Source organism: Sciurus vulgaris (assembly GCF_902686455.1).
Source record: "Sciurus vulgaris genome assembly, chromosome: 5".
Classification (NCBI taxonomy): domain Eukaryota; kingdom Metazoa; phylum Chordata; class Mammalia; order Rodentia; family Sciuridae; genus Sciurus; species Sciurus vulgaris.
The window spans coordinates 73,998,653-74,010,304 of record NC_136465.1 but is presented as its reverse complement, the minus strand read 5'-3'; the positions used below and the strand labels follow the sequence as shown (position 1 = coordinate 74,010,304).

The 11,652-nt window shown below is 49.9% G+C and overlaps 2 protein-coding genes across 2 annotated transcripts; one reads left to right on the top strand and one right to left on the bottom strand.

Moving 5' to 3' along the window:
* The first annotated feature begins 4,611 nt into the window (after positions 1 to 4,611).
* SPSB2 (splA/ryanodine receptor domain and SOCS box containing 2) lies at positions 4,612 to 7,987 on the top strand. The gene is made up of 3 exons (XM_079143137.1): positions 4,612 to 5,431; positions 5,720 to 6,467; positions 7,377 to 7,987. Exons 1-3 carry the CDS (start codon positions 5,396 to 5,398, stop codon positions 7,502 to 7,504), a joined length of 912 nt encoding a protein of 303 aa, XP_078999263.1. The 5' UTR covers positions 4,612 to 5,395; the 3' UTR covers positions 7,505 to 7,987.
* Positions 7,804 to 11,038, bottom strand: TPI1 (triosephosphate isomerase 1; the record flags this gene model as incomplete). Its single annotated transcript, XM_079143138.1, has 7 exons — positions 7,804 to 8,369; positions 8,488 to 8,575; positions 8,789 to 8,874; positions 9,126 to 9,258; positions 9,332 to 9,416; positions 9,531 to 9,654; positions 10,813 to 11,038. 7 exons carry the CDS (start codon positions 11,036 to 11,038, stop codon positions 8,251 to 8,253), a joined length of 861 nt encoding a protein of 286 aa, XP_078999264.1. The 3' UTR covers positions 7,804 to 8,250.
* Positions 11,039 to 11,652: the final 614 nt, after the last annotated feature.

Below are 11,652 nucleotides of genomic sequence, written 5' to 3'. Positions count from 1 at the left end.
GTGGAACAGACTTGTTCCAGCCTCAGCAATTTACCCAGACCCCGTCTCAAATTAAAAAAAGGGCTGGGGATGTGGCTCAGTACCCCAGGAAAAATACAAACAAAAAACAGCCCCCAAAAAATAAAAAGGGTCGGGGGTGTAACTGTTGCCTAGCGCTCTTGCCTAGCCATGTGCCCTGGGTTCTATCCTAGTACCAGGGGAAAAAATTGCATGCCCAGGTCTACCAAAAGACTTGTACATCATATACATAGTAACTTTTTTTTTTTTTTTTTTAATTGAGAGGATGGAACTTTGGCATCATCCAAAGTGTTTTTATTTCTTCTCCAGGCCTGGCGCATGCTAGGCAAGCACCCATTGAGATGAGCTATATCGTCAGCACAGTAGCTTTCTTTATAATGGCTAAAAACTGGAAACAAATGTCTATCAACAGTAGAACACATAATGTAATAATGTACGATGTAAATAATTAGGTACTATTTCATGCAACAACATAGATGACACAGATAGGAAGAATAAATCAGACACAAAAAATGCAATATTATAGTGTAGTACTGTGTGCATGTAGTACGGTTTTATTAATATGAAATTGAAGAATGGGCAAAGCCGATCTATGATGATAGAGGCCAAATAGGAGTTACCCTTGGGCGTTTAGTATAAGGGAAGAGCAAGAAGGAATGTTCTGGGTCCTGGGAAGATCCCTGATATTGATCTTTTCGGTGGTGATCATGCAAGTATATGTACATGTAAAAATTTGTTAGGCAGGGCTGGAGGTGTACCTTAGTTGTAGAGCTCTTGCCTAGCATGTGTGAGGCCCTGGGTTCAGTTTTCACTGCCAAAAAAGAATTATTTGGAAATTTAAGTTAAGACTGTTTGTGTTTATTTCAGCTAGGTATGGTGGCACACACCTATAATCCCAGCATTTTAGGAGAATGAGGCTGGAGAATTGTGAGTTCAAAGTCAGCCTTACCAATTTAGTGAGGCCCTAAGTGACTCAGTGAGACCCTGTCTCTAAATAAAATATTAAAATGTGTTGGGGATATGATTCAGTGGTTACGTGCCCCTGAGGTCAATCCCAAGTTGAAAAAAAAAAAAAAAAAAAGACTGTGTATTTCATTTTTGTTGCAAGTCAAAAAAGTAAAAAGTTAAAAGTACTTGTAGCATTATGGAATATTTGAACTATATCAACAAATACTTGAGCAGCTCAAAATCCAGTGGCAACATGTGGTCAACATTTTAAAACAGTAGCAGCAGGTGAGCAAGTGTGGTTAACTTCTCAAGCTAAACTACAGCCAGCCGTAGCTTAGGCTCCCTATCTGTCCCCAAGCTTTTATTCATAGGCTATCCATACTCATGATGTCTTTATTGTTATTGCTACACACTGGCAAGAATATCCAGGTTGGGTGAATGACAAATATTCAGATTCACATCTTTCTTTTTAGTATGCTTTCTTTTTCCCCTTTAATTTAAAATGTTGTAAGTGCTGGGGGTACAACTGTTTTTTTTGTTTTGTTTTGTTTTGTTTTGTTTTGTTTTTTTTAACATTTATTCACATTTATTTTTGCTTTTAGCGCACTGGTGCACGCCTGTAATCCCAGAGACTCAGGAAGTCCAGGCAGGGAATTACAAGTTAGAGACCAGCCTTAACAATTTAGTGAGGTCCTAAGCAACTTGGAGAAGAGCAGATCCAAGAAGGCAGACTAGAAGGGAGGCTGAGTACCTTGTCACTCTGTAACTCAGGTTTCAAGCAGAGGATATCTATTTCTCTGTGAGGCAGTCTTTGCTGCTTATCTATCCCCTGCTGTTTACCCCATTTGTCCACTGCGATCACCTGCAGTCTGCCAGCATATTGACTACTTTTTGAGTGGAGATTGCTCACTGACTGGCGCCTATCATCTGCCATTTGCCCGTTTGCCTGCCTCTTGCCTGCCCATCGTCTGCCTTTCATCTACTCATCACCCACCGCCTGAGGTCCACCTGCTGATCATCTACCGGTAGCATGCAGACCGTTAGCAGATCGCCAGCTGCCTGCTAAGCAACTTAGAGAGACCTTGTCTCAAAATAAGATAGGGCTAGGGATGAGGCTTATTGGGTAAAGTGCCTCTGGGTTAAATCCCCAGTAAACCCTGCCCCCCCCCAAATAATTTATTCTGTACACCAGACTACCATATATTGATTTGTTGTTGTTGTTTGTACTGGGGATTGAACCCAGGGACACTTACTACTGAGCAACATCCCCAATCCTTTTTACTTTTTATTTTGAGACAGGGTCTCACTAAGTTGCTTAGAGCCTTGATAAGTTGTAAGGCTAGACTTGAACTGGAGATACTCCTGCCTCAACCTCCTTAGTTGCTGGAATCACAGGTGTGTGCCACTGTACCTGGTCCTATATTGATTTTTACACAAAACAGACATGCTGTATCTAAGAAGTTGAGTAACAAAGGTTTTCTTTTTAGGAATTTTGACTATATGTCATAATTGTTACCTTATCCTTTTTTATTCTATCTCCCCCAAATGTGAAATCTGTAGTACAACTCTTTTTTTTTTTTTTTTTTTTTGTAGTGCTGGGGATCAAACCCAGGGCCTTAGTGCTTGCGAGGGGAGCACTCTACCAGCTGAGCTATCTCCCCAGCCCCCAGCACAACTCTTTAAAAAAAATATTTTTCTAGTTGCTAATGGACCTTTATTTTACTTATTTATGTGTGGTTCTTAGAATCTAACCCAATGCCTCACACATGCTAGGCAAGTGCTCTACCATTGAGATACAATCCCAATCTTGTAGCACAATTCTTAACATCCAGAAAGTGATAGTCCAGACACTTTACCCTGGAGTCCCATCTCATACTCCCAATATGTGTTCTCTCACCAAGGTTGTCAATAACCTTGATAAAATACTTTAAGTTTAGTAATCAAACTGAATTTTCTTTTAGTGTAGTGGCATCTGTCTGTAATCCCAGCAACTCAGAAGTCTGAAGCAGGAGGATCACTAGTTTGAGGCTAGCCTGAGCAACTTAACAAAACCGTATCTCAAAATAAAAATTAAAAAGGGCTGGGGATGGAGTTCAGTGGATTCCAGAGTGCCCCTGGATTCAATTCCCAGTACCAAAAATTAAGCATAGTAGACCCTGATCTCCCCATCTTCTTCTGCTCATCTCCTACAATGACTTTCCATTACTGGCCTGTCCTACAGGATAACATTTACATTCCTTAACTCAACCTACCAGGCTTTTGTGACCTGGCACGCACTTTCCTAGCCTGCTGTCATGTTTCCTTCCTTGCAGCAACAACCCTGAAGACTTTCTACTTCCCCTAACCCACCTGCTGCTGTTCCCTTTTTTGTGTCTACCTCTATGGGCTACCTTTCTACATGCAGCTCTAACTCAATCTACACACTGCACAGTCACCTCTCAGGTCAATTACTAGTCATCCTTTAAAGTCATCCCAGTTATCTGTTCCTCTGAGGACACTTTCCTAATTGCTTGACCCCTGCTTGGGAGTCCTGCACTTTTTACTCCTATTTTCTTTATATCTCCATAACTACTTCACTCACTACATAATAAACTGTTTCAAAAATAGTTGGTTTTTTGTTTTGTTTTTGTGTTGATACTGGGAATTGAACTCAGGGGGCACTCAACCTCTGAGCCACATCCCCAGCCTTTTTTGTATTTTATTTAGAGACAGGGTCTCACTGAGTTGCTTAAGGCTTCACTAAATTGCTGAGGCTGGCTTTGAACTTGCAATCCTCCTGTCTCAACCTCCCTGACTGCTGGGATTTCAGGAATGCACCACTGCACCCGGCTCATAAATAGTTTTGTATTCTCTTGGAAGATTCTGTGCTTAATCTCCAGTGCTTAACACAAATCATTAAATTTGACCAGAAACTATTCTAAGTGCTTTGTCTCTATATATATATATACTCATTGCATCCTCACTCTATCTATGCAGTAAATACTCTTGTTATCTCTTAGAGAAAGAAACAGGCACAGGGAGGTGAATTAATTTGCTGAAGGTTACATGCATGCTGGTTTTCAGGTACTCATGTCCAGTTTGTCTCCGCCGTTGACTTCTCTTTTTTTGGAAGTGGTAAGGATTGAACCCAGGGACGCTCTACCACTGAGCTACACCCCTGGCCTTCATTTTTTATTTTAAGACAGGATCTTATTAAGTTGCTCAGTCTGGCCTTGACTTGGGATCCTCCTGGCTCAGCAGCCGCTGAGATTAGAGCTGTGTGCCACCACACTGAATAACAGTTGGCATATTTCACGATCTATTATATTACCTCTCTACACAGTGGGCACTCAGTAAGTGTTAAGTTATCAATAGTTATGCTCAGTGAGTGCATACCACACCCCAGGCTCTGTGTTAAATGCTTAGAACATTTCTACAAAACCCCTGTGACATAAGTACTATCAGTATTTCCATTTCACCTAAAAGAAACAAAGTTAGAGAAGTTTGGAAACCTCCCCAAGATAACACACCTCATTGGTGTCATAGTTTTACTTAAGACCAGTGTCTTAAACCTGGTAAGGTGTTGGCGAGTCAGTAATTCCAGCTACTCGGGAGGCCGAAAAGAAGAATCCCTTCGACCTGGGCGATATAATGAGACTCATCTCAAGAAAAAAAAAAAAAAAAAAAAAAACAACGATGAGGGGTAGCCATTACCCTTCTACCCAATGAGACTGACAGCCCTGCAAGGGATTGGTCTCCTGGATAAAGAACGGCCTGGAAACCCGTTATGACACCTACGACCTTAAGTCCGAAACAGAGTTCAGAACCACAGACGTGACTCACAACTGGGGGTAGAAAGAGCCCAGCTCTCTAAGAGTGACCCATAATCACAGGGAAAAGGAAACAATGCCGGCATTACAGAAACTTTTCCTTGACCCGGTGCCCTTTATCATAAACTCCGGGGCTCAGGAGTTGGTTGCTCAGGCGGCTCAAAGGTCTCCACTGGGGAGAACACACCCACAGATAGCCCAAGGCGATGATGTCATCAAAGGGTTAATTCTGAGCTGGGACTGTCCGAGGGCGGATTTCGTGGCGGCCATGGAAGGGTTAACTGCTCTGCCCGTCTGACCCGCGGACGCCAGGCCTCGGGGCGGGTCGCGGCTCTGGCAGGTGAGGAGAGGTTGGTTAACCGCCTGGAGTGTGCTCTACTGGAACGGGGCGCGCCCTCTGCTACTGCAACACGATTGGTGTTACCCTCCCAGTAGTCCCCCGGGGGCGTGGCCTGAGTGGGCGTGACCTGGGTGGCGACGAGAGGGTTAACCGCCCCAGAGGCCCCCCCTCCCCCCGGGGACGGGGCGCGGGACTGGCGAGCCCTGTAGTCTTGAGGTCTGAAGGCGGAAGCCGGCTGTCCGCTCCCAGCGCGACTGGGCTTTTGACTGGTTTCATCCTGATGCCCCGCGACTTACCAGCTGAGAAGTTAAGCGAGGTTCGAGGCGGGAGCCGGGGCAGGGGCAGGGGCAGGGGCAGGGGCGGGGGCTCTGTGCGGGCAAGGGGGACAGCCCATTGTGAGGTCCGAAGAGGGCGAACTCGCGAGTGTCTCGGGCGACCCAGCACTGAGTCAAGAAGGCAGGATGATGGTCCCAGGATTTTTGGGGTGCGGGGAGAGAGGAGCGGGCCAGTCAGCACGCATGATGGAAGGATGGTGTGCCCGGGTGAGGACCACCCCACCAGGATACCGCACTTCATATCCCTTTCTCTCCCAACTCCCCCCCAGGTCATTCCCAATCTGGAGCTCAACTTTCAGAAGAGAGACGCCCCAGCAAGACTGTTTCGGGGAGTCCTCCAGCTGCTCACCTCCATGGGCCAGACGGCCCTGGCAGCGGGCAGCAACAGCACCCCCACCTCGCAGGCTCTATATCCTGACCTTTCTTGTCCCGAGGGCTTGGAGGAGCTCCTGTCTGCTTCCCCTCCTGACCTGGGGACCCAACGGCGCCATGGCTGGAACCCCAAGGACTGCTCAGAGAACATAGAGGTCAAAGAAGGGGGTTTATGCTTTGAGCGGCGACCTGTGGCCCAGAGCACTGATGGGGCCCGGGGCAAGAGGGGCTACTCGAGAGGCCTGCACGCCTGGGAGATAAGCTGGCCCCCGGAACAGAGGGGCACACATGCGGTGGTGGGCGTGGCCACGGCCCTCGCCCCACTGCAGGCTGACCACTATGCGGCGCTGCTGGGCAGCAACAGCGAGTCGTGGGGCTGGGACATTGGGCGGGGGAAGCTGTACCATCAGAGTAAGGGGCCTGAGGCTCCCCAGTATCCAGCTGGATTTCAGGGTGAGCAGCTGGAAGTGCCAGAGAGGCTGCTGGTGGTTCTGGACATGGAGGAGGGAACTCTGGGCTACGCTATTGGGGGCACTTACCTGGGGCCAGCCTTCCGCGGACTGAAGGGCAAGACCCTCTACCCGGCCGTAAGCGCAGTTTGGGGCCAGTGCCAGGTCCGCATCCGCTACCTGGGCGAAAGGAGAGGTGAGGCTGGGGGTGTGGGGAAGAATATTGTCACTAGTGGCAATGGTTTGGAATGGAAACTCAATGCTGATCAAGAGCAGACTTTCATTTGACCTGTCTCCTATCCCTATTCAGTGCCAGGAATAACTGAGGGTTTTCAAGCTGTCATCTAATTTACTTAGAGGCAAAATTGAGGCTTGGGAGCAACTCGCTCAAGTTCTCTTGGCTAATGAACTCTCAGAAAGGAGGGAGGCACTCTAGGGATTAAGGGCTTTACAGGAGATAGAAACCCTTGAGCAAGAGGGGCAAAGGGTTAAGTGGGTCCTGGGCTGGGTTTACAGGTTCAGAAAGAAAAGTACTGGCAGTGTGAGGCACCAAGGGTGTGTATCAGATTTCCTGGGCTCTGACCTGTCTATGTGCCACATACCTACTTCCTTCTGTCAAACTCCAGGATGGGGCCACTGGGGCTCTGGGCACCAAGGAGAGTTCTGGAGGCATGGATTTGGGGTGGGGCTGCAAGGGAGGAGCTTCTTTGGGAATCTAGTGGGGCCAGTGCTGGGAGTTGGCTCTGAAGTTGCAGTCTTCAGCAGAGGGCTGGTGCCTGTCCTCCTGTTACCCATGCTGAGCTACACAATGGAGCAGGCCCTTCCTTCCTTTCATCTCTTCAACCTAGCTCAGGCCCCTCTTGAATCAAATCCTGGGCCAGCTCCACCACTGTTGGGCCCACCTTGACCTGTTGCTTAGAGGGTTTTAGCTAGAGCTTCAGTTCAGCTCTGTCTAGACAATCTCAGCTGTGAAGCCTTAGATCTCTCTTGGCCAAGGTGGAGTCAGGTGCACAACAGCAGAGAAGGCTGGGCAGGACCCTGCAGTTTGAAGATGTCTGGCTGGTGGCTGCACCCCTATTTACCTTTTCCTTCTTCTCTTTCTCAGCGGAGCCACACTCCCTTCTGCACCTGAGTCGCCTGTGTGTGCGCCACACCCTGGGGGATACCCGGCTGGGCCAGGTATCTGCTCTGCCCTTGCCCCCATCCATGAAGCGCTACCTGCTCTACCAGTGACCCTGGGATGCCACTGACTGTGCTGGAGCCATTGGGGGCCTAGACCAGCTGTTTAAAGACAGTAAGGTTGGGCCCCTCCCCCAATTCATGCTCAGGGGAGCTCCACAGTCCCAGTGCCACTCAGAGCAGTGGGACAGAATATTCAAGGCTGGTACACAAGACATTTTTTTTCAAGTAAAGATACTAAGAGATGTATTGTTATAGAAACTTGTTAATGGGTTTTTTTTTGTTTGCTTTTTTACACAAGGGATAAGGTCCTGTGACTACCTCAAAAAGGAAAAAGATGTATAGCGAAGGAGGATGTGCCAGGTGTTTTATTTCCCTTACATGTGTGATAGCTTACATACACAACATACACAGGCGTTGGCACCACAGGAGAAGGAACATCCCTGGCCTCTGAGGGGAGGATCTTGCCCCGAGTGTGAGAAGGGAGAGGAACATGGTTTCTCTCTTCTGCCCTCACTGGGGCCTGAGAGGACCCATGGAGCAAGCTCCATTCCTTCCACCTCTCAGTTGAGAAGCCACCTGGGTGACATGTTTAGTTTTAACCATTATAGTAAGTGGTGGATTGGCCTGGTCCCAACCATCACAGGGGGAAGGTGTAAACGGTAAAGGAAGGTACAGTGTGCGTTAGGCCATGAGAGGAGGCAGATGACAACATCAGAAGCATGTGAAGGGTGGGGGCAGTTACTTGGCTTCTGGACTACCTAATCCCTGGCTTAGCAGGAAGAATAGATGGATGGCGCTTATTGTTTGGCATTGATGATGTCCACAAATTCAGGCTTTAGGGAAGCACCACCCACGAGGAAGCCATCCACATCAGGCTGGCTTGCTAGCTCTTTGCAGGTTGCTCCAGTCACAGAACCTGAGAAGGGAGCAGAAAGGGCTGTCAGGATGGGAGAATACACTCCATTCCTACCTCCATGTCTAAGAGGGCTCAGCCTACTTCGTCTACCTCACAAGCTAGAGCCAAACCCACTTACCTCCATAAATGATGCGAGTGCTCTGAGCCACTGCATCAGAAACGTTGGACTTGAGCCATCCCCGAAGTTTCTCATGTACTTCCTGGGCCTAAAACAAGAAGCCAGTCTAAGAAAGACCCTATCTTCCTCTTAAAGAGAAAATCACTGGTACCATTAGAGAGTTAAGTGTGTCCAGGCAAGAGCTCTGGAATCTGAGTCAGAATACCAAGGCTCCAAAACTAGCCAAACCCTAGAATGGATGCCCTTGGAGAAGTCACTGGCTCTTTGGGTTTGGGAAGGCAGAGCTCCTGGGCTCAGATACCTGTTGGGGTGTTGCAGTCTTGCCAGTACCAATGGCCCACACAGGCTCATAGGCCAGGACCACCTTGTTCCAGTCCTTCACGTTATCTGCAAAATACAGATCACAGGTGGAGGGAAGGGTGAACAAGGAGGAGCTGTACTGCAAAGTTGAAGAATGATGATGGCCTACTGCCCCCTGCTGGCATCTATACCTTCTGCAGGAGCGGAAGGGCTGAGCATGCAAGGAACCCTACCTTTCCTTGATCAGCATGGGGATCAAGGCAGGTGCAGGGCTTTTACCTCCCCCGCTGCCCTTTGTGGCCCTGGCTAGGTTCAAAGGTCCCTTTCTCCAGAGATACCTGCGATGACCTTGGTTTGCTCGAAAACAACCTTCTCTGTGATGCCAGCTTCCCTCTCATCTAGCTTCTCTCCGATGCAGGCGATTACTCCGAGTCCCTCTGCTAGGGCATGGGCCACTTTCTGCCCAATCAGCTGTTGAGGAACAGACTTGGTGAGACACCCCTCTTGGAATAAGCATCTTTTATCTCCTCTCCTGGTTACTAACCTCATCTGACTCCCCAAAGACATGCCTCCTCTCCGAGTGCCCCAGGACTACCCATGTGGCTCCACAGTCTTTGATCATGCCAGGGCTAAGGGAAGAAATAAAACCAAGGTTCAGCAGGAAGCACACCCTGTACCTTTCCCCTCAATGATAAAAGTGAGTGAAGGGTTCCCCACCACTTCTGTCTCCGCCTCCATCTCACCTGATCTCCCCAGTGAAGGCCCCATTAGTCACTTTGTAGCAGTTCTGCGCAGCCACAGCAATCTTGGGATCTAGCTTCTGCCTGGCAAAGTCGATGTAGGCAGTGGGGGGTGCACAAACCACCTCTGAGGATGAGATGGTGGCATACCCAAATGAGACCAAAGGAAGCCTTCATTCTGCAGACTTCCTGTCCAGTGCTCTGCAGCCCACTAGCCTTCAACTTTCTTGGTTTTGCCTTCCTCCCCCTTTCACCCCAGCAAGATGACCTTTGTCCACTTCCCAGCCGTAGGCTTGCACCCAACTCTTGGAGACTTGCAAATATCCTTTCCAGGCTACAGCCCTCACGCTGCCCTCTGCTCTTTTAACAGCTGTGGCTCCAATTTCCTCGGGTTATTCTGGGCCTGAGTACCTCCCAGACTCAGCATTCTGTGGGGCCAATTCTGCCTCCTTTCTAAAATAGCTATCCTCGCCAGAAAAAAAAAAAAAGAGGGAACCAACTCTTGGGGCTTACTTTGGAAATAATCGAGAAGGCGATGCCCCTTTGATTAAATCTGTGGTCTTGTGACTTAGGTGGGTGGGAGGGGAAGGGCAGAGGATAGCACTCTGCCTGTGGTGGCAGGGAGTTTAGCGGTTCGTAGCGGCCTTGCGTTTTCTCGTTTCCAGGTTGGGGAAAGCTGCAGGATCATTCTTCATTTCCAAATGGCTCAGCCTGTTAGGCATCCACTCAGTCCCTTCCGTGGAAGGCAATAGTCACCCAGGCTGCCAAGAAGCGACCAGTGCCGACAGCTCAGGGGCCCAGCCGGGCGAGGCGCTGGGGAGGAGTCATGGGCTACGTGCGGAGGCGCACGGAGCCGGTTGCCGAGGGGGCAGGTAGCTGGGAGGCCGCGGGTAGCTGGGAGATCGCACAAGCTCAGCCTCCTCCCCCACACTCTGGCGGTGCTATAGTCCGCTTCTCCGGATTGCCCAGAGGCTCAGGCTCCGCTCCTACCCTAGCTCCAGGCTGGTGCAACCCCAGTCCACGCCCAGGGGCCATATTCCTCATGGGGACCCAATAATTCCTTTCCCGCCCCACTAGCCGAGAGCACCATTAAATGTCCCTCCTTTCCACCTCAACACATCTCGGGTACTGCGATTGCGGGGCCACTTCCCGGACACGCAACGGCCCTTGTCCCCTAACCCTGCATCCAGGTCCACGCGGACACCGGGACTCGGGGAGCTCGGGAGAGGGCGCTCCCACGCCCGACACACTCCGCCAGTCCCAACGTTCCCCAGGGAGGGCTCACCGGTGTCGGCCGGCACCTTGGCCGCATTCAGGGTACAGATGAGCTCCCCCAGACACTTCTTTCGCCCATTCATCTTCCAGTTGCCCCCCACGAAGAACTTCCTGGAGGGCGCCATGGTGCTGGTGCCGACACACTGAAGGTCAGTATCAGCGCGCAGCCGCGGCCACTGCCCACTTATATATAGCGCGGTGAAGCAGAACTCCGCCTCCTCCCCGCCCTCAGCCATGATTAACCCGGCCCCCTGCCTAAGCGGCCTCCCCCCAGCCCAGTCCCCCGCCTGCCCAGTGTTGCAGAGTTCTGACGTTTCCCCCTTTCTTGTAGCAACGTTCTAGGGGTATCCGGGGGATCGGTCGCTCTCGTCTCAATTGTCTGGTTTGTAGGTGAGAATTGTGAGAACTTGTGCTCAGAACTCATTCACAAATTCAGCCCCCAACAGAGAGGGTACCGACTGGGGTTGGCTGGCAATTTGGCTTTAGACCAAACTGCTCACTGGGACTGAGTGCTGAGGGAATCTCTCCAACACTAGGAAAGAGGCCCCTTCCCCCATTGGAGTAACTACATCCCCGATTGCTGAGCAGACACCCTTGGTCCAGCTCACAATTGCTGGACAAATACCGGGTTCAGTGGGAGGGTCAGTTCACGTTCGCATCAGCTGTGCAGAAAGAGGTGCTTTATAAGTCCGAAACCAGTTACAACCCCGATCTCACCCCTGAGCGTCCCACTCGCTGCTTCAGCCCAAGGCTTAAATAGAACTGCAGAGGTCCAGTAGCCATCTCAGACTTTTGGGAAATAATCTGAGCCTCTTCCTGTGTGACTGCTGTAAGGGCTCTTCACCCCTAT